We start from the raw sequence: 23,276 nt of genomic DNA on the forward strand, positions 1-23,276 counted from the left end.
AAGTAAGTTACTCACATAAAAAGCATGTTCACAGCACAGATGCTAGACAGGGTCAAGCCAGGCACTCTCACACATACCCATAACCTGACTGCACTGTGCTAGAGCTCCTCAGACCAAATAACCTACTGCCAGTACCTCTGTCACCCAGCTGCCCAGCTCTCCACCCCACCCCCCTACTACCTCATATTTGCCATTCTCTCTCATTCAAACACAGGTACCGAGATACCTGAGAGCAATCACACTCACCACCCCCATTCTGCAGTTTTCTTTTACAGGTTAAACACAAAAATCCAATCAGAACATTGGGTTAGGGAAGTTCCCAAGACACCTTCATGAAGTGCCCTGATCTTGCCCACCCAGCCCTTCCCCAGCTTACTACACCTGCTCAGTAGTTACCTAAATTAATTCCCACCCATTGAGGTTTCGCTGATGGCTGAATACACACAACAGTTGATAATGAGCTACCAGGCCTGTATGTACTCATTTCCTGGAAGTGTAACACACACAAGGCAACACCCACAGGCACTGATGCACACCTGAAGCATGTGCAGGCAAGCTCCCACAGACAAATACTAACCTGGACCTCCAGGTGCAGATCTGCTGCTTACCAAATAAAGTGAGGAATTGGCTGATTGCACAATGGGGATGAGATGGCTCAGGGGACTGATAATGGGATATGCAGCTTTTCATCTCTACGCAGCACCTGCATCTCCAGCACGTGCTGGTGCTGACTGACAGTCATGACTACTTGACAGTGACTGGGTGGTCTCTGGGAAAAGTTCTCATGCTTGTTGCCAAAGGACAAGAATCCATATTGAAGGCCATAAATCAGAGGACCAATTTACACTTGACAGTGCTCTCAGAGGTTAAGGATTAAATCAGCATATACTAGACTCCCTTCTCACTCTTAGAGGCATGGTTCCTTCAGATCAAGGGAAAGTTGCTTGGAGGGGCAGTGTTCCCAGCTTGCACTGCTATTACTCCTGCTACACCTGCTCTAGGGATAAAGGATGTCAGAGGCTAGGGCTGTCAATCAGGCAGCTTTCACCTGCGCTGAATTCATTCAAACAATTTGAAGTAAAAGAGTCCTGAGTTCTAACCTCCATCTTCAACCAGCCTGGGTGGACAGCTCCATGTTGCTTCCCACAGGAGTCCTGATTAGATGCTTCCCTGGGGGCGTTCTCCTTTAGGGAGCAGCACTCATACAGAATAAAAGCCACACACTTCTGTTGTTCAGCATTGGTTGTATTTAAGAACTACATTTCAGAAGGTACCATGTATTTCTCTCACACACATACATACACAGCTTCCCAAGACCATGGCAGGGGCACTGAAAGCACAGGGTGGAAAAGGGAGAGGGGGGAAAAAAAAAAAAAAAAAAAAAAAAAAAGAGTCCATCAGTGCATTGTAAACTGAGCTTTCATGCCAGTCAAGTGCAGCAAAAACTGTTCTGACACTTCAAAGTTAGACCTTTGGCAAATAAAGAAAAAAGGATTTCAAGGTTCCAGATCTACCATCCTGTCCCTTCATGAGCCCCTTGGAACTCCCAGCCTGGGCGTCAGGAGCTGGCGGTGCCCAACGAGCTGCTCAGAACACTGGCTGAGACTGCTGTGCTCCCAACACCTGCACGCAGGTGAGATTCCAGTTGAGTGTCTTCCAACCAAGGGCAGAGACACTGCACACAGCAACTCTTCTTGGGAAGGCTTCACTTTCAGCCAGAGGCAGAAGAGGGTCCTTCCTCCCTCCCCCAAGGTGGAGCATTGACACGCATTCAGCTGAGTGACCTTCATTCTGATCTAAACAGTGCTCCAGAGAGGAAGTTTGTCTCCTGCTGCTCTCTTTGACCTTGGTTACATATTGCTAAGTCAGGGACACAAGGGTGTTTGGTAATAAGACTCCTGCTTTGTCCCATAGCACCTCTCTTGGTATCAGAGCCACAAACAGCAATAGTCAACAGCTAGACACTGAAGCTCCATCCAGATGCTGTCAAACAACTCAGTTTTGCTAAGTCTTTCTTCTATTCCTGCATAAGAGAAGTTCACAGTAAACAGTACAAGAGTCTTCCCAGCACAAGATGGGACATGGCAAGCCATGGATATCATTCTGTTTCCCAAACAACATCTCCTCCCTGAGCTACACACTTCACAGAAACCCAAACGTCACAATCAGCCCCAAGCAGGCAAGGAGACAAAGCACTAGGAAACATAGTGAAGCGAACAGCCTTCCCTGGTCAGCAGGGTGAATTAGATGGAATCCAAGCCAGCTTCTCTAATCTTGATGAAGAATTACAATTGTGTTCAGTACACAAGTTTCCCCCCCAGGAACAGCAGAGCAGTGCAAGGCAAGGCAAGGCAAGGCTCCATGTGAGTTTGGAAGGCTCTGCAACGAAAAGGACTAGGAAGGCATGCTGGTGTTTCAGGGCAACTGCCAGGACTCTAAAAGGAAGTTCTGCTGCTCCTGTAGCTTCTCTCTTCTCATTCTGAAAACTGCTGGGCCAAGTATGAGAACACAAAGGATACAAACAAAATGAACACAGGTATGAAACAGTTCCCCGCCTCCCCATGTGACCAAACAAGGAAGGGAGAAATACAACAGCCTCACAACATAACACACAGAGTTAATCAGTAAAGGGCACTTTCTGTGTTTTGTCCAGGAAGCCGGCACCCCCTGGTGGAGAAAAGGGAAGCTGATTTTAACTGGGCATTCATCAGTCTCAGGACCCCAGGAGATCAATTTTGACATGGCTCCATCGTGGGAGACTTGGTGAGTGCCCTCAATGTCGGTCTTCCTCACCATATTACATATACTTCTAACCACGCTGCAGCTTTAGAGAAAAGAGGGAGACCTTCACTCCTCAAAGAGCTATGCTGTAAACGGGAGAGAGGAGGTTTCCTGTGACCCATCTGACAGAGGCAGGACTCAAAGGGTGGCGTTGTGTGCACACACACTGTATGGATTCAACTTGATCACCCTGCTAGGTACCAAGCTCCCAATACCCCGAGCACTGCATCTTGGCGGGGGGCAGAGCGGTTTCCAAACCATCTTTCCAGTTTCTCCTCAAACAAGTCATCACATGCTCATTCCTGCTGTCCGACGGTGCCAGGACCCAGCAAGGACAAGACCTCTAACACAACAGGATCATAGAACCTAAGGCTTCCTGCTATCCGACTGACTGTCCCAGATTTCAGGGGTACTGCGTCCACTGCCGGCACCATCACAGAAACCCAGCCACTGGGCCTGAGGAAACAAGACCACTCCTGGCTCCCTTCCAAACTGTTCTTTCAATACTTTACATTAAAATCCAAAGAAGGAAAGCATTCGAGTGCCAGACACCACATTCCTCATCTTGGCGGACAGGGGAACACACACTTATTGGAAGCTGGATTCTTGCTCACTAAGTGCAGGTTCTTTCTTGGGAGATTCAGTTGGATGACAGTGAGGGAAGGGGGAAGGAGGTGGGCTAATGGTTTTGCAGTTCCAGTAGTCCCCTTAATTGTTGTGGAACGGGACAGAGATGGGCCAGGAGCCCATCAGTCTTAAGTGCTGCGTGCAATACTAGCGCTCAGTATCTTCCATTACTCGTGAACGAAGCAGCTCCACCGTCAGTCACCCAGGTGGCCAGGGACTAGTCATATCGACCCTTAATCATCATGTTCAACAGGGGACCCACCTGTTCAAGACAAAAACATATTGTTAGCCATGGCAAGCGCATGGCAACAAGGACAGCACAGCCTGCAGCCTGACTACCTCAAGCTGTTAACCCATTAACTCCCACAAGCTAAGCTGGGCCAGGCCAGGCCAGAGAAGGGGATCTCAGAGGAACACAGATTGGGCAGAAGTGGAACTGATTATTCTGCCAGGTTAGCAGCGAATCAATCTCCTGGTATGATTCAGAGGAGATGTCAAATGAGTCTTGATTGCTTATGGTTATTAAAGATCCCCTAACATCTTCCACAAGAGTTGACCACAGTGTCCTGGCCAATAGTGACAACTTTCCTACACAAAATCTCACCTGCAGTTTCAGCTGGATACAGTTTTCTTCATTTCCTGTCTAATCTTATGCCACATTGAACAGGGACTGCTTTATTTTGGAGTGGAGGAGCATTTCCGCTGTATCACCAGTAAGGTACTCTGGAGAGGTCACTTAAAAATCACAAGCATTATAGAAAGCGAAGACAATACTTGTCCCTCAATCTTTAGGTTTGGCCTGCAGTCAAGGCTGCTCCTATTCCTCAGCATTCCCTGTGCAGAGCCAGGGAAGGAATCCCTCATGTGTTAGTAATGAAAGGCATTTTTCTTTGAATCATCCAGATAGCAGGCAAATCGGATAAAGAACATGTGTTGACATTAGACAGATTAAAATGTTCTTGCACTAATCAGTGGTTCAGGACCAGTGCTTGGAAGGGTTTATTGGCCATGAAAACATTTGTATTCAGCACCCAGTATTTCAACCTCCACCAAAGAGATAATAGCCCTTCAAAGACAGATTCTGATTCCCAGTTTAATCCACTGGGTCTGAGATACCAGCTGGTAAAAATCATATCGGAACTTAAGTGGAGGGGTGGCGGGGGAGAGCAAGGTGGTATTCAAAATGAGTCAGTTCAGAGGTCAAATCTCTCTCAATCCGGCTGAGCTAGAGAAAAAATAGATGTATCTCACTAAAAGCTGATTATGGAGCATTTATTTATCACTCCCCCTGCTCCTGAAATATCACACCTTAATGTTGTCATCAGTCCCTCTGACCAGCATGCTTTTCTTCCAACATCCACAACCAAACAGCACAAGCTATGGGCAGCAGAGACTATTTCCCAACTTTTACACTATTCCACGGGTTGTACTCATCAGCCCAAGCACATAATTTGAGAATCTCAGCCTTTTGTGGCCCCAAGGACTGTAACGGTAGAGAATGAAGAATTGCCACTAGTGCTGTGTCACCCATCCCCATTAATATGACAGGCAGCCTCAGATGGTTTGCCGAGATCCAGAGCTCTGCAGTCCATACTTGGACATTTCAATGGCGGTGACAGCATCGCTAGCTTTTACTTTACCTCTTGTGGGTTTCCCAGGGCCTCTCCCAGCATCTTCTCAATGTTCCTCATTATCGCCACTTTCTGATGAGCCTTTAAGGGATACTCAATTCTCTTTGGGGTGGGTGCACCCTGAAAGTAAAGAGAAAGAACACCTCATTGTGTCCTTCCTGAAATGCCTCAGCCTTACTCCAATCTTAGCAAACAATGCTACTCACAACCAAGCACCCTGGCTATTCAACTGCAATACCCCCATGCTCCCAGGGGAAGAAACCAGCTTTCTGCTAGTGATAAGTCCCTATATACAAGATAAAGAACAGGTTAGAAAAATACGTGTCAGGGATAGTCCAATCTAGGCATACTTAATCCTGCCTCAGCACAGGGGGGTGGACTAGATCAGTGGTCTCCAAAGTGGGATGTGTGCACCCCAGGGGGTGTGCAAGACGATCCATTGGGGGGTGCGGCAGGAGGAGCGTCGCTGGAGGGAAAAAAAGGGAGGGGGCAGAGGAGGGAGGGAGGGAGCAAGCAAGTAGAGAAGCTGTCCCCAACCTCCGACCCAGGCCGGGTCACCCGGAATGCAGGGGCTTTAGGGGCTGCAGGGCCTTGGGCTAAGGGAGCCCAGGGGTTCTGGCCTGCAGCTCTAAAGCTGCTTTCGGAATGTGGCCCTGAGTCCTCCGGCCCCTGGAGGAGCAGGGGCAGCTGCGCAGCCAGCGGTAGGAACGAAGCAGTGCTTTCCCTTTCAAAACCCCGCTTCTCTCCAGCTGGCTTTGAAGGGGAAAGCGCCGCTCCTCTCCAGCCGCTGGCTGCACGGCTGCCCCTGCTCCTCCTGAGTCCTCTGGCTCGTGCTCGCAGAGCCACATTCTGAAAGGGGCTTTAGAGCTGCAGGCCAGGGCCCCGGGGTCCCCTTAGCCCAGAGCCCTGCAGCCCCTATAGCCCCTGCATTCCAGGTGGCCCGCCTGGAGGGGAGAGGAGGTGGTGTTAGCTCCCACAATCGTGGCCATGGGGGCAGTGCCACGCTATGCAGAGCCACCTGCACACCGCTTACACCAAACAGGAGTTTCCCCAGGTAAGTGTTCTGCACCTCCTGCCTACCCCAGCCCTGAGCCTCCTCCCACACCCCCACCCTGAGCGCCCTCCCGCACCCTAAACCTAACCAGACCTTCAAATCGCTGTATCACTAAGTGTTAAACCAAGATTTTCAGAAATGAAGCATATTCAATCACATTGCTCTCACTAAAAAATATTAATAATTTTTTTGAGAGAGCAAAAAGGGGTTTTGTGCCATTAATAAAAATAAAAAAATATTTTAAAAATATTGTTTTTCATCTTTATCTCATCCCTTTTTAATTTCTATTTTTTGTGTATGTTTTATAATGGACATAATATATTAGTACAGTAGTACATGTATACAATTTATACATAAATAAATATACATATATTGGGGGTACGTGCTCAAAAAATTTTTACGGATGAGGTGCGCGATCAAAAAAGTTTGGAGACCACTGGACTAGACAACCCTTTGAGGTCCCCTCCAGCCCTACATGTCTATGATTCAGGCAGTAAAGTTCTTCATGCTTAGCAAAGTCTGACATCCTATCTTCATGCTGGGGTGCCACTGAGACAGTGGGAATCCTACTGAATAATGGGCTACCACAGGAGTGCAGATAGACACGTGCTTACCTTGTACCAGAAGTTCACAGTGATGGTGGTTCCCCCATTCAGCAGAGACTCAATGTGATGCCACCTGCATGGAAACCATACAAAACGGGAGAGTTACTATAAAAAAAAATGAGCTACACAGACAGACGTGTTGGATGCAGGCCAGAGTGCAGGAGAGGCACCTTGGCATGTCACTCAGTCACCAGCACAATCCCCTGAACAACTCCCCTTAGTTATTTAAATGTGTATTGCTAGAGCACAACTCACTGTAGTATGTGAATGCCTCATGCACATTAACATATTTATCCTCAACATTCAGAGGTAGCAGATATTATTACTCCCATTTCACAGATGGGAAATTGAGGCATGGAGTGATTAAGACTTGTCCAAGATCTCACTACAATTCTGTAGCTTGGCCAGAAATAAGAGCTGAGATCGCCTGAATCCCAGTGCAGTGCTTTAACTAAAAGACCACCCTTTCTGTCTAAATCCCTCCCTCACTTAGCCCAGCTCACTGGATCCTCCTTACCAGTACATAGGGATGTAGAGCACATCACCCGGACCAACCACTGTCTCATAGCCAACCACGTTCTGGAAATTGGGAAACTTCTCATAGTCAGGATTATCAAAGTCCACCTAGCAGATCAAGAGAGACAAGGATGCAGCACTGATCAGCCAGAGGCCGGAAATTCAGGAGCGCATTCTGCTCAGACAACAGCCTCTACTGCAGGTTCTCCCTACAGATCTGTCCTGTGCAGCAGCTACATTCCTATACAGCGTACCAGTCTGACACACTTTCAACTCCTCAGCACAGTCCCAGGCACATTTGCATTGAGTAGCTCTCTTGGAATATAACAAGGAGTCCACTGGAACCTTCAGGGCCACCCAGAGGATTCAGGGGGCCTGGGGCAAAGCGGGGGAGCTCCGGCGCATGTACTCACCGGGCAGCGGTCCGGATCTTCGGAGGCATTTCGGTGGCGGGTGGGGGGGAGGGGGCGCGTTCAGATGCTCTGTGTCTTCAGCAGCACTGAAGGGCCCGCCCCTCCACCAAAATGCCAGCCAAAGACCCGGACTGCCGCCAGGCCAGGGATCACAAGGCCCCCCGGGGCAAATTGCCCCCCTTGACTCCTCCTCTGGGCAGCCCTAGGCACCTTAAAGACTAACAAATAACTGTTAGTCTTTAAGGTGCCACTGGACTCATAGACTCATAGGTCAGAAGGGACCAATATGATCATCTAGTCTGACCTCCTGCACAAGGCAGGCCACAAAACCCTGCCCATACACATTTATAACAACCCCGAACCCATGACTGAGTTATTGAAATCCTCAAAATTGAGATTTGAAGACCTCAAGCTGCAGGGAATCCACACAGCAAAGCGACCCATTGCCCAGCTGAGAGGAAGGCGAACACCTCCAGGCCTGCCAATCCGCCTTGGAGGCTGAAGTTGGCTTCCCGACCCCAAAATATGGCGATCAGCTAAACCACTGACATTGTGGCAAGCTCACCAACCAGCACCGAAGAAAAGAATTCTCTGCAAGTAACTCAGTTCCCATCCATCCAACATCCATCACAGACCACCATCCTTGTTGTTTATTTGTGGATAAGGAAATCACGTGTACATGTGATCTCTTTGGAATTATGTGTCTTGAGGTTAAATGTCATTAAGTGAAAAATGAGGGGAGGAGCATAGGTAAAGAGAGGATATAGCAATGTCCCTGCTATTTCCTCAGTAGAAATGCTTATGACTCAAAGAAATTCTTTGGACTAAAGCAAACAATAATTATTGGTACAATTCAGAAAGAGGTTATGTTTCTATGGCTGACAAATGCATCACTCAAACACCCAAGCATTGACAAACACTTTGGCATTTCTACAGCATATAAGGTATGCCAACATTCATGCTTCGGAACACCAGTGTGCTAGACATGGAAGCGGGAAAACTGAGGCACTGAGATGAGTGCCCTATCAGAGTAGAGGCTTTGGTCGGCGGTCAACGGACTAATCATTTGGCTCACAGTGACGTTTAAAAGATAGTCTTAATTCATAAGATCTGATGCACAACAGGGGCCCATTTTCCAACAAACACTATGTACAAAGGTAAAGTGCGGTGGAGTGCTCTAATGCCCGACAGGACAGGCAATGGTAACAGCTGTATAGATATGGCATTATTCCCCATTGGAGCGAGTGATTTTTGATGATGTGCTTTTTTGGTGTGTAGTAGGGAATACAGTAACTTCTCGCTTACAATGTATAGTTATGTTCTGATTAAATGCAACTTTAAGCGAAACCTATGGTGAGTGTGGTGGGTCGCCTTAGAATTATGTAGCCGTATTTTTTCGCATCAATAGACGTCACACTTTTTTTTCTCCTCAAAAGTAAGGTGAAATGTCTGTGGTCTATAGGAACGAATGTGTGGTCCCCAGTGCAGGCGAAGAAGCGGATCACTGCGGCACGGAGGAAGTGAAGCGTGCGTAGGGGTGTGGGGGTTCTGTTATCAGGTCTGTCCCACGTGCGCTGGGTCCCGCTTGTCGCATAGCAACTGGAGTCCTTGACCTGGGCGGGGGGGGGTGTGACGGGTCGCGGCGGACTCCCTGACCCCGGGGCGGGGGGAGGGGGTGTGACGGGTCGCGGGGCTCCCTGACCCTGGGGTAGGGGCGGGGGACGCTTGGGCTTGCCCGGATCGCTGCGTTGCTCCCTGACCCGGGGCGGGGGGAGGAGTGCCGGGTTCGAGGCTCTGGCTCCTGACCCGGGGCGGGGAGGCGCGGCACTGGGCTGTGTGGCGGCGGCTCATGACCCGGGGTGCCGGGTGGGCGGCGGCTCCTGACGGGCGGGGGGGCGCGCCCTGGGCTGCAGGTGGCGGTCCTGACCCGGGGGGTGCGGGTCGCGGCGGCGGCTCCTGACCCCAGGGCAGGGGGGGGCGCCCTTTGGGCTGCGGCGGCGGTCCTGACCCCGCGGTTCGGGGGGCGTGCGTCGTGGTGCTGTTTCAGGTCGCGGTGGTGCTTGCCCTGGCCCCGGGGTGCGGGTGGGGGTGGCGGTCGCAGCAGTGGTTCCCTGACCCCGGGCGGGGGGGGCGCGCCTGCGGCTGCAGGCGGGCATGGGACCCGGGGGACACCTTGGGCTGCAGGCAGCTGCTGTGCTGCTGGCAGCTCAGCCCCTCCAGCGGTGGGCAGGCTGCAACCATTCAAAAATTTTTTGAGGAGGCGCACAATTATTTGGCGCCCCCAATCTTGGTGCCTAGGAACCGCTAGTGTGTGGATGGTTGACCGGCCGTTGGTGTGGTGGCGGGAGGTCCCTCCCGGGGATTGGGCGACAGCCAGTGCGTTTCGCCTTAACCTTTACTGCGGTTCTCAGGTAAAAAAATTGTCTATTCTCGGGGTACAGTTGCTGAGCGGTGCGATTAGTTGGAGTCGGGCTATGAGCATCTTTCCTCACTTACACTGGGCGCACGCGTCGGTTCCCTAACCTTTTATGTGCTATAATAGGACGTGTTGATTGAGGAAAGGTGCCGAAAAAACTGATCACGTGAAAACGTTCGGACATGGAGAAAAACCATTACATGGTTGTGTTGTCTTGACTGTGCAGAGGGCACAAATTGCCACCCATGTTAATTTTCAAAGGAAAACATTTCCAAAGAAGTGATTCAGGGAGTTGTTGTAACATGTCATGAGAAGGGAATGGATGGACAAAATGGAATGAGAGTGTATGAGATTGAAACAAGTGTTGGTCCAAACGTCCTGGGGGCATTTCTGAAAAGACCTGCCTTATCATTCTGACAAGTTTAAGGACATATTGCGAAAACTACAAAAACTGAGCTTTAAAGAGATGAAGGACTGTCATCTAGCTGTAATCTGGAGTCTTACCAGCCAGTTGAACCTTCTGACGTTATCAACAGTCAAACCAGTATTAAGGTTTATGCAGAAGAAGTGGAACAAGATGGATGGCTGTGGTAATCCATATTGATCTGTACCTACTGGACGAAAGTAAGAGGCCACTATCACTCAAGTTTGTGAATGGGTGAAAACATCATGCACTCGTGAAGGAGGAAATCGTTGTCCAGTCATTCACAAAAATGTGGCATTAGCAATGCTTTGACGGGGAAACGAAGAAGTATCTTATATGAAGATAGCGAAGAAAGTGATGTCAGTGATTGTGAGCATGGAGCTTTCATTAAATTTCTGACTCTAGCACTGATGAGTTCTTGGGGTTCACAGAAGACTAGAAGAGTACTCGAACCTTAAAGTCTCTCTTCATTTGTTAATGATAGTGATGATGGTTCTTAATGCCACTGTTGACTGCTGTTCACTTTACACGGTTGAAATATTATTCTGATATACCGGTAGTTTATTAAATGGTTTAGTACAACATTTGATTCAGAATATTTTTTTTCTTGTTTTCCTCCTCTAAACACTACCGGTAGGTGCGTCTTATGGTCAGGTGCGTCTTATGGAGTGAAAAATACGGGTAAATAGGAGGGGTTAGGTTCCAGGGAAATGTTTTTCACCAGACAAAAAGCTATATATTATATAGATATACGCACAGTATACGTTTTAAACAAACAATTTAATACTGTTCACAGCTATGATGATTATGAAGCTTGGCTGAGGTGGTAAAGTTAGAGGGTGTAAGAGGGACGGATATTTCCCAGGGAATGCCTTACTGCTAAGTGATGAACTAGCACTCATCTGAGCCCTCAAGGGATAACATGTGGTTAATGTAGCCTCTCATCAAGGCAGCACGAACAGGAGGGAGGGGAGACAGAATAGCAGACAGACACGCACCTTGTGTGTGTGAGAGAGAGATGCACACTGCCCCTTTAAGTAAGCCTGACCCACTCTTTAGTGCATTGTCTTTTTAAGTGGATCAGGAAGTTGAGACAGCAGCTGCTGCCCCAAGCTCTCTCTGTCTTTCTCCGTCTGTGTCCCCTCCCTGCTCTATATGGAGAAGGGGTAAGCGGGGTACAGGGGGGAGGGGGACACCCTGACATTAGTCCCCACCCTCCTTCACAGCAAGCAGGAGTCTCTGGAAGCAGCTCCAAGGCAGAGGGCAGGAGCAGCACATGACAGTGGGGAGGGACAGCTGAACTGCCGATTGATAGCCTGCTGGGCAGCTGCAGCAGAGGGAACTTAGGGGAGCTGGGAGCTGATGGGAGGCTGCCGGTCCACCCTGGTTACAAGCCCCCACAAGCTAGCTGGAACGGGCTGCTCTTCCTGCAAGCAGTGGACAAAGCAGGGAGCATTGTACAACTTTAAACGAGCATATTCCCTAATTGATCAGCAATGTAACAATGAAACAACATTAACCAGGATGACTTAAGTGAAGAGTTACTGTAGATCCAGCTTACTATAGATCTTATTCTTACCTGGCTCTGCCTGTCACATGGATGATGCACAGGGTAAGGATAGAGGCATTCAAACTGATCTGGCGGGAACAGGATACACCGCTTGTAGCCCTTAATCTGAGCGAAGAAGTTCTGCTGCTCATCATAGTGAGCTGGTGTCACATTCCCTGCACAAAGAAAGAGACTGATAATCTCTCACATATACTTCAAAGGCTGGGGCAAAGGAACAGGTTATAGGCCTCACGGGAGCAACACCAACAACAAACTGCCATACATGTCTGTAAAACTATATGGAGCAAAGGATCCTAAAGCACCTTACAAACCAAGCATTACAGCAGGGCTAGCAACTGCTAGAGTTAAAGTTACAGAACGGTTTCCGTTTTAACCCCCATTCTCAGTTGCTCCCAACTCTCACTTTTCAGGATGAGTTTTTCCAACTTGGTCTCAGCCTGACATCCAGCCTGAAGGTAACATTTATGCAAAGTTTTAAGAAAACTTGTTCAGCTGTTTGAGTACAAGAGTGGAAAAGAACTTGTTTTAAGGAAACCCAATAACTTAAGAACCTTGATGTCTGGAGGAAGTAAGATGAAAATACGGCATAGAAACAGCCCTCTCTAAAAAGGGCTTTGAGGGGCTGTTTCTATGGGAGGGGAATATAGTGGTACATTTGCTTGCTTTGCTCACAAATTTCTTTCCACTCCCATGAGATGCCAAATGACAGTTCCCGCACAGCAGGTCTTCATACCATGACTGTCCCTCCCCTTTCTCTGATACTTTGACCAGCAGTGAGATAGTTAGCAAGATTGATTCTTTCGGTTAGACTTCAGAGTCAGCTAGCCCTTAAAACAAACCCTGGACACCATTCTGAGCTATTGATTCTGTAAAGCGCTCAAGTAAGAAACAGGGGTGGCTACGTCAACTATTAGCTCAAAACACATTGCACAACTCTTGGCTGTATCTGAGTTGACACTTCAGGGAGTAATTAGACACTTAGAAATTTATCTTCCAGCAACCACAAGCAGAGGGATACTCTCCTGATCCTCTCTCCACATAACATAAATTAAAGATTGTGTGTACAAGGAGTCCACCTTAAAGCTATCTGTATGGTTTCAGAGACACTCTGCAAACAAACCGTAAGTTCACCTGAAGGTGACCCCCAGAGCTGAAATTCACCAGAATTAGCCAAGTCTCCCTCATGCCATTCAGAATCAACACTGGTTGCTTACCTTCCATGCCAATAAGCAGCAAGTTGGAAGTCAGTTGCCCCCAGCCACGCTTCCCTTGCTGCTTGTTAATCCAGTTCCAGTTAAAGCCCAGGAAATCCACTACAATCTTCCTTCCAACAGTGTCATTCAGAGTCTGCTGCAGATACAACCTGTATTTCCCAGGGGAAAAATAAGTGTTAAGTATGCATATCGATACACAGGCATCTTCTCATCCACCCTTAGAGAGATGTCTTTCCCTGTCTTCCCTTCGCACACACACCCCTCCTCCACACTAACAGCAACAGGAAGATTTCATGTATGTGGAACATGTGAAGAGGAGACCAATATCACAAGTTAACCTCAGGAACTGCCTGGAGAATTAAATGTCCCACTCAGCTCTCTGTGCAGATGGGGGAGATCTAGTTCTTTCAGAAATTCTACACTCTCACCAACAACAGTGGCAAGGAAAACTACAAGAAATGCAGGCGTCTGTGGAAAGGAAATGTTCCCACCATAGGAGGAAATTAAATCTAATTTAGGTCAAATAGTAATCGGTTGAGTAAGGATTTTGGGATGAGTGGGGCTTTGGAGCAATCCAAAACAAATTCTGAGATCTCAGAGGAATGGCTAGAAGAAACACTAACCAGCAAGTGCAGCAGGAGAGGAACTGTCACAGATTGAAGTGTCACTAGAGGAGATTTTGGAATTAACTGATAAACTTAACAGTAACAAGTCACCGGGACAGATGGCGTTCACCCAAGAGTTCTGAAAGAACTCAAATGTGAAGTTGCGGAACTATTAACTATGGTTTGCAACCTGTCCGTTAAACCTGCTTCTGTACCCAATGACTGGAAGATAGCTAAAGAAACGCCAATATTTATAAAGGGCTCTAGGGGTGATCCCGGCAATTAAAGACCAATAAATCTAATTTCAGTACCAGGCAAATCAGCTGAAACAATAGTAAAGAATAAAATTGTCAGACACATAGAAGAACATAAATTGTTGGGCAAAAGTTAACATAGTTTCTGTAAAGGGAAATTGAGTCATTGTGGATCGTTCTCTGCAGACATCCACCCAGTGTGCAGTGGCAGTCAAAAAAGCAAACAGGATGTTAGGAAACATTAAAAAGGGGATAGAGAATAAGACGGAGAGTATCTTATTGCCCTTATATAAATTGAAGGAATGCCCACATCTTAAATACTGAGTTCAGATATGGTCTCCTCATCTCAAAAAAGATATACTGCATTAGAAAAGGTTCAGAGAAGGGCAACTAAAATGATTAGAGGTTTGGAACGGGTCCCATATGAGGAGAGATTAAAGAGGCTAGAACTTTTCAGCTTGGAAAAGAGGAGACTAAGGGGGGATACGATAAGAGGTATATAAAATCATGAGTGATGTGGAGAAAGTATATAAGGAAAAGTTATTTACCTGTTCCCATAATACAAGAACTAGGGGCCACCAAATGAAATTAATAGGCAGGTTTAAAAGAAAAGAAAATTGTTCTTCACACAGCACACAGTCAACTTGTGGAACTCCTTGCCTGAGGAAGTTGTGAAAGCTAGGACTATAACAGGGTTTAAAAGAAAACTGGATAAATGCATGGAGGTAAAGTCCATTAATGACTATTAGCCAGGATGGGTAACGAATAGTGTCCCTAGACTCTGTTTGTCAGAGGGCGGAGATAGATGGCAGGAGAGAGATCACTTGATCATTACCTGTTAGGTTCACTCCCTCTGGGACACCTGGCATTGGCCACTGTCGGTAGATAGGATACTGGGCTAGATGGACCTTTGGTCTGACCCAGTACAGTCGTTCTTATGTTCTTAAGAGAAGGAAGCTTAAATCCCAATCTATCATCAAGCAAGCAACTGTACAGTCAAGCAACATTGATCAATATCCCCCAAATTTACTATTCCACTTACTTTCAGTCACTAACCATCAGAGCGGCCTCTCTGATTAAGAGTTTCTGTGGGAGAATGTCTGTGAGGGAATATAGCACATCAACCTCAGATCTCAGCTGGTCAGACACCAAGATGCCTTTAGTTGAAGGGGACCAAACTATCAGAGCCTTTGTCACTGCAATCTCAGCACTAAAAACATTAGACACCCTATACCCATATTCACCAGCAAAGCTGCTTAAGTTCTCTGATAGGTTCTGGCATACCATCTGAAAGGGAAAAACCTGAGGGGGAACTGAATGGCTTTGAAAACTGGTAATGGGATACAGGCCGATTGGGTAGTATATAGCTGGTTCAAACTCGGCAAAGGTTAATAGCATCCAGAAGTTGTTACCATCCAGTGACTGCTTGGTGGCCTGTTGAAAGCAGCTGCTGGGATAAGTCTAGTTGCTAGTGGATAAGCATCCACATAAATATTGCCAGCACGACTGCCACTAATTTGCACCGTTGCTAGCAGTGTCAGAAAAGAGGCCATGCACTGTGCAACAGAGACTGAACACCACTCCCATCTGCCAAGTCAGAGCTGGCATACATTGGTGGGGCAGCATGGGAAAAGCTGGATTGCCAGTGGGTGACTTTTCTAGGCATCATGGCCTTTAGCGCTGCCAAGCAAAGCATCTTTCACTCAGCACTGTAGTCCCACCAAAGAACATGAAAGTCCAATCAGGCAAACACTAAAAAATTCTGTGATAAATGTAGACAGACATCTTTGAAACCCTAGGACACCTAAGACCACCTGCCTCCAACACTGAAACTGAGGAGGAGAAATCATAGTGAAAATGAAAAAAAGCAGGTCCAAATGTGCTCTCAAATCATTTACAGTGCCTAAACCTCAACCTATCAACCAATTAAACCAGTACAACTGGAGAGCTTTCCAAGTATCACCTACCTCTCACCACTCCCTTTCTGCTGTATTTCCTGGAGTTTCTCCACAAACTCACTAAACTTCATCTCTTCCCTGTTCGACTTGGGTTTGAAGTTCTTGAAATTGGCCATTTTCTTCTCATCATAGTACAAAAACTTGTATGTGCTGGCGCTATACACTGAGAAATCCCCATTGCCAATGTTCTCCTGGAGGTAGTCCAGGTCCCACTTCAGGGCGGGATACACCAAGTTTGTATCTGTCAGGACCACTGGCTCCTAGATAGCAAAAGAAAGCACATTGGTTCAAGGATTTCTGGAGAAACTGGGAGATAAGTAACTCATTATCACAACCATACAATTTCCCTTCCGAAGCACTAGGAAGGGGGAGGAGGAAAATCAGGCAACAGGGTCTGGGAAGAAGGAGGAAGAAAGTCTCAAATAAACAGACTGCCAAAAATACAAGAAAAATTAGGAACTAGCCACCACTTTCTCATGACACACTCACAAAGGAATGCCAGATGCCACTAATCAACTCTATAAACCAGCAATAGAAGCATGTCAGGGAAGGATACAGAAATTACTTTATTTGGTTATATCACATGGTCTTTCTAGTCCAATATTCTGACTTAGACAGCAGCTAGTACTAAGGATAAGACACTCCCATAATACACAGAGTATGAGATAGGATATGTATACTTCACACCACCTTATAGTGGTCTTGGGTTTGATTCCTGGACTGGTGGGTCTAAGAAAGATGCTGAAGAAGAGTGCTCTGTTCCAGGAAAGTAGGTAGAAATATTTGTATTGATCCTTAGATGCCCCTTTGGTAAGTTAAGGAGCAGTACTGAAATCTGAAAGGAACCAGTCCTTGTCTCGTCCTCCTCCAACAGAAAGATCAGGCTGAGGCACAGGCAAAGAGATAGCAGAGATTATCCCATTTCCTAGATGGACACAGGTGCAGTCAGAATCCTCCCTAGAGAAAAATTCCATCTATCTCCCCTACACCATAAACAGTTACCTGAAGACACCTCAGACTTTTCCATACTTCTTTCCACACATACTCCCCGAACTTCCTAAGAACCATGCCATGTTTCTAAGGGCTAGTCTACACTAGAAGTGCTACATCGGCACAGCTGCACTGATGCAGCTGCACCGCTGTAACACGTTAGATGAAGACACTCTCCTGTCAGCATAACAACACTACCTCCACAAGAGGCCATAGCTATGTTGGCAAGAAAACATCTCCATCAACATAGCTCTGTCCACACCGGCACTTAAAGTTCTCGTGATTTACATTCCAGAACAATGATCTAACTTTCCCTGAAGCTTTCGCAACTGAAACAGGGCAGCAACTGACAGAAAGGCTGACTATAAACCAAATGGGAAAACAAACACCATTAATTTTTCAATGTCCAAATTGAGAAAAAAGGGAAACAGGCAATGTGAGAAGTAAATGATAATTAGTTACTTTCAATATTAATGTTGCTGCTTACAACACAAGAAATTAAAGCACTGCTTACAGTGTATAATCTTGTACACAGCAATGACTCAAGTGGCTTCTCTTGGGAGGTGATCCCACAGTCCAATTCTCTCTCCTTCAGAAAGCTTTCCCCATACCTAACCTACATTTCCTCTCTAATCTTCTCTCCTTTACTCCTAGTTCTATCACATATACTATCTTTAGAAATCCCGCTCTCATGCTAGGTGCTCACAGCCTTTGGAGACTTACTCCGTGAGCCCTTTAACCACAGCACATAGATCCCTGGGGCTGCTACACCCATCCAGAGTGAGGCAGTGGGTGCTCACATCTGCTCACCAGGAACCCCCAGTGCACATGATCTTCTGCATATAAACATCAGCCCTCGTCACCCCAGCCTCCCACTCATCACACCCCAGGGCCTTGTCCCCACACACCCCCAGCATCACCTAGTGCCATGCCCCCCAAATGTAGTGCCCCCCCCCGTCACACTCTGTATCTCAAAGCAGCACCCTTAACCCCCATATTCAGCAGTGCCATTATGATATGTTTTGTACAAAGTATGCCTTGTGAGGTATTCTGAAAGGCTTGACCTGTTGAACATTAATATTCTGTTGGATTATATGTACTATCATTGTATGTGAGGTTATGAAGTTTTGCTATGTGTGTGTTACTGAAATATGTTGTGAGATTGGGAAGACCCACAACCAGCCGTTTAGTTACAACAATGGAGTAGTCAGAAGCGTCGATGGCCTATTGAAGAGAATCCATTTTCTCAACAACCATCTCAGAGAAACTGCATATACAACAGTGACTGCTTGACCCATATCATTGCTGGAAAGATCTTTTGCTAGCCTGAAGAAACTATAAAAGAGGGGAAGTGACATCATCATTTGGCCTCACTCCCCCCACAACTCAACACCTGGAAAAAACATCTACAAGACAAAGGCCTTGGCTACACTGGCACTTTACAGCGCTGCAACTTTCGCGCTCAGGGGTGTGAAAAAACACCCCCCTGAGCGCTGCAAGATGCAGCGCTGTAAAGTGTCAGTGTAATCAGGGCGGCAGCGTTGGGAGCGGGGCTCCCAGCGCTGCACGCTACACCCATAAGGGATGTGGTTTACAAGCAATGCTGGGAGAGCTCTCTCCCAGCGCTGCGGCTCTGACTACACTCACACTTCGCAGCGCTGCCGGGGCAGCGCTTTGAAATTTCTAATGTAGCCATAGCCTTAAGACTGAACTGGGGGGGTGGGTCCTGGGCTGGAGGCATAGGCACCAACTCTGGGGGTGCTTCAGCCCAAGAGCACCCACAGGAAAAAAAACAGTGGGAGCTCAGCACCAGCAACTCCACTGAGCAGCTCCTCCCCCTCTCTCGCAGCACCTCCTGTCCATGGCAATCAGCTGTTCAGCAGCATGCAGAAAAGGGAGGAGGAGCAGGGTGCACGTGGGGTGGGGGGCAGAATGGGGGTAGAGAAGGGGTAGGAAGAGGTGGGGGTGTGGGTGGGAGCTTGGGATGGAGTGGGAGCAGGGCCTGAGGCACAGTGAGAGTTGAAAACACATACACACAGGCAAATGGCAAATCACAAAGTTGCAACTGGCTGGAGGAGAGTCCCAGGCTGTGAACTGAGGAATTACACCATCTGTCAGGGCGAGACACTGCTTCATTCAAATCCTGTTTAGTTTACAGAACTGCAAATGCATTTAATTTCTTGGGTGACCAACTTTGATCTCTGTGCTAGCTATTTATAATAACTTAAAATCTATATTTCAATAATTAATAAATCTGTGTCATATTTTACCTAAAACAGTATGTTTTGGTTGAAGTACTCGGTAAATCTCTGCTCAGTTTACAAAGGCTAGTGTGTGCCCTCTCCACCTCGAGGGAGAGACAAATTGGGTAATGAACTTATACCATTCAGGCTTCTGACCAGGGCAAGACGGTACAGCTCCGAGGTCCTAGGCTGGGGGCAACTGGCTGGAGCCTCTGTGTTGTGGGTTCATGAGTGCCTGGGAGAAGCATTCATATAACTCAGCTGGGTGTGTCCCTGCCTGTTGATGTTTGTGTACGTGCCACACCCGTCAGAGGCGCGTAGCTTGACACAGCACCACAGTGTGAGCGATGCCCCAGGCTGGTGGGACAGAGGCTCAGCAGCCCCACGGTTCATCCTGCCCCAGGACCCTCCCCACACCCAGCGCTTCCCACCTCACCCCCGAAATGCCCCTTGTCAGACTGGCGGCCCGGGCACCTCGTTCTCGATCAGCTCCTCGGCGCGGGGGTCGCTGTGGCTGAGCCGGGGGATGGGCTGCGTCCGGAAGCTGTAACGGCGGAACTGCGACTCGCTCCAGCCGGGCCCCGCCGTCTCCTCGGCCTCCTCCCGGGCCCCGGAGCCCCCCGCCTCCGCGGACGAGGAGGAGGCCGCCGCCATCGCCGCCTACACCGGGATTGGAACACGGAACCGGAAACACCCGCCTTCACCTCCATAGTGAGGCCGGAAACAGAAGAAAACCATAGAGAGGAGAGGCCCGAGGGGCTCCAAAGAAGGGACAACGAGGGGGAGCGGCGCCCCCAGCAGCACGGGAGGGAGAATTGCCCTGGGGAGCTGCTACAGCTCCCCCAGCGGTACAAAATGAGAAGGCAGCAAGGGGAGGGTTGGGTACCTCAGAATTGTATTCAATAATATAAGGCTCCAATTGAGGAAGGCTCAGATCCCCAACGATATTTTAAAAAAATATTAAAGCTAATGTTAAAAATATCTATAATACATAGATTGGGGACAGAGTGTCTGTACATCTGGGTATAGTGCTTAGATTATCCACAAAGTTAATTTTTAAAAGTCAGATGATACATAAAGTACATAATCAGCAATAACCCAAATATAGGTGAATAGATTTAACAATACAGTTTACATATTAGAATCTGAATACTCGTGTACATCATTCATAAAAAGTTGTATGGAGATTTGTTTGTGGAAAGCAAAATATAATCAATGAGTAGAGATTATCCCTCACTAACTGAGAATTAGGTTGGCTCAGAGGCAAAATTACCATGAAAGAAACAGTGAATGGCATGGGGCCCCCATTGATAGGGGGACCCCAAAATGCAAGACAAATCTCATCTGACAACCTGCCCCTGAGTCCCTGCCGGTGGTGCATCAGGAGATTCGCTGTCCCTCTCCCCACAAGGGGCATGCAGGGACATGCCAGCAGCAGAGCTAAGGTGGCTCCCTGCCTGTGTTGCCTCCCTCCCTCCACGCCGCTCCCAGAAGCAGCTAGCATGTCCCTGTGCCCACCGGGAGGGTCTGTGTGTGTGTGTGTCTCCGCACATTGCCCCCTGCTCTGACTCCACAGCTCCCATTGACCAGGAACTGCAGCCAATGGGAGCAGCGCGGGCGGTGCCTATGGGCAGCGGCACACAGAAAACCCCTGCCCAGGAGCCACTGCCAGAGGGGTGCACCAGTCGCTTTGGGAGCCACATTGCCCCCCTGACCCTTCCCATACCCCAACCTCCTGACTAGCCCAGAGCCCACACCCAAACTTCCTCCCAGAGCCCTCACCCCCTCTCGCATCCCAACTCCCTGCTCCAGCCCAGAGCTCACACCCAGCACCCAAACTCCCTCCCAGGGTCTGACCCCCACACCGCCTCCTGCACCCCAACCCTCTGCTCCAATCAAGGTACCTCACTTTATTTTCATTTACTTCCTATTATTTATCATTTAGAAGGAGGATGAAGAAAAAAAGAATGAAAAATGGGGTGGAGGGAGATAAGAGAGAATGTTCTTTTTCTTGGCTGGGTCCCAAGCAGGGGCCCAAATATGAAGCTGCGCACAGGGCCCCACTAACTCTAAATCTGCCACTGGGTTGGTTGTCCATTTAGAAAATACAATCCAGGAGGTAAGTATGTTACTTTCCTGCACTTCTCATCCGCACTCCAACTCATCCCTCTGGTATTGCCAACCTCCATGTGTTCTATGTAGATGTCCCTCGACCACTTGACGGCATCTGACACCATGAGTTGCCGCACCAGCCGAGTGTAGCGCTGACCGATTCCGCGTTCTCTCAGTAGACACTCGTTACTGGGGTCCCATGCGCCTAAGGCTCCGACGATCAGTGTCTGTGCCTGGACCTGGTAACTCTTAGCTCTCAAGGTTTTGGCCAGAGGGGCATATTTCTCTACCTTTCAAGCTCAGCCATCGAGGAAGGCCGAGATCCAGTTCTCGAACGGCACTGTGATGTCCACCATGATGATCATCTTCCCAGGACCGGCGCTAGTATTTTTAGCGCCCTAGGCACACAGCCATTTCGCCGCCCCGCGCGCTGGTCCCGCGGCTCTGGTGGACCTGCCACAGTCGTGCCTGCAGAGGGTCCCCTGGTCCGCGGCTCCAGGGGAGCCGCCGCAGTCGTGCCTGCGGGAGGTCCACCGGAGCCGCGGGAGCAGCGGACCGTCCGCAGAAATGCCTGCAACAGCTCCACTGGAGACTTGGGACCAGCGGACCCTCCGCAGGCACAACTGTGGCAGGTCAACCGGAGCCGCCTGCCGCCCCCCAATAATCCTGGCGCCCTAGGCGATTGCCTAGGCCACCTAAATGGAAGCGCCGGCCCTGCACCTTCCGGTCCTCGCTGGTGATGATGATGTCTGGTTGCAGTTGGCTGTCAGTTCTGGGGATGGTGGAGTTTATGGCAATCTTCCCCACAGGTGGCGGGATGGCTCTGCCCAGGCGATCTTGGATGGCATTGTGTCGCACCTGCCAAGCTCTCAAATGGATCTTGCAGCTACACAGGATGTGGAGTAGAGTCTCGATGGCATAGCTGCACTTCCTGCAATGCTTGTCCCAATTCCCGTGGCTGATAGCTCCATTCAGTGGTATGCAGTTGAGCTGGGCCCTGTGGATAAACCTCCAGTTGGCAAATCAGGTGAAGCTGCCCCCAGGGAGGAAGTGGTTGCTGACATCCCACTTGTACATAATCTCAAATGCCTTGCCCTGTTCTGGCTTCTGTTTCAGGTTTTCCCATGTATTGGCAGTGGATGGCATCCTTCAGGGTCCTCTCCAGCGTGGTTCTAGCCCTCAGAGTGATGATAGTGTGATCTGTATTCTTCACCTGTGGCACCAGGACTCCCAGCTCCTGGTGTTCCTTGCACCACGTCCAGTGGCAGCTGATACACTTCTCCAGTTGTCTCGTAGCATTGTGGGTATGAGTCCAGAATGAAGAAAATTCTCTCGTCTCTTCCAAATTCACATTCCAGCGAGTATTAAACTCCTATTGATTTCTGTGGGAATTGGGTGGGAATACCTTCAGGAAACGGGTGCAAAACCTTCAAGGACATAACTCTGTGCATGTTCTGCAAAGTGCATGCTTCAATACCACCGAAGTCAAGTTAAGCACATACTTGAGTGCTTCAGCAGAACCAGGGCCTAGGGCTGAGGTTTCTTTGGGCTGTGTCATAAACAGATAGCTAAGGGTTAATGTCTATTTCACCAGCAAAGGGGTAACCAAACACCTGACCAGAGGACCAATCAGGAAACAAGATTTTTCAAATCTTAAGGTGAGGGAACTTCTGGGTGTGTGTCTTGTGTCTGTTGCTCTCGGCTTGAGGATGTGACTGTCCTCTTCAGCTTTTCCTAATCTTCTGTTTCCAAGTTGTAAGTACAAAGGTAGAAAGACAGTAAGCTTCTATTGTTTTTTTGTATTTACATGTGTGTAGTTTTGGAATGTTTTAAATTGTATATCTTTTGGATAAGGCTGTTTAT

The 23,276-nt window shown here is 48.4% G+C and overlaps 1 protein-coding gene across 1 annotated transcript; it reads right to left on the minus strand.

The window, feature by feature from the left end:
• Nucleotides 1–1,227: 1,227 nt before the first annotated feature.
• On the minus strand, nt 1,228–20,014 carry HIF1AN (hypoxia inducible factor 1 subunit alpha inhibitor). The gene is made up of 8 exons (XM_032778251.2): nt 19,776–20,014; nt 16,078–16,328; nt 13,252–13,400; nt 12,047–12,192; nt 7,216–7,322; nt 6,708–6,771; nt 5,049–5,159; nt 1,228–3,670 (listed from the first exon to the last, which is right to left on the minus strand). The coding sequence occupies exons 1-8, from the start codon at nt 19,953–19,955 to the stop codon at nt 3,626–3,628; spliced, it is 1,053 nt and encodes a 350-aa protein (XP_032634142.1). The 5' UTR covers nt 19,956–20,014; the 3' UTR covers nt 1,228–3,625.
• Nucleotides 20,015–23,276: the final 3,262 nt, after the last annotated feature.

Source organism: Chelonoidis abingdonii, chromosome 16 (genome assembly GCF_003597395.2).
Source record: "Chelonoidis abingdonii isolate Lonesome George chromosome 16, CheloAbing_2.0, whole genome shotgun sequence".
Lineage (NCBI taxonomy): Eukaryota > Metazoa > Chordata > Testudines > Testudinidae > Chelonoidis > Chelonoidis abingdonii.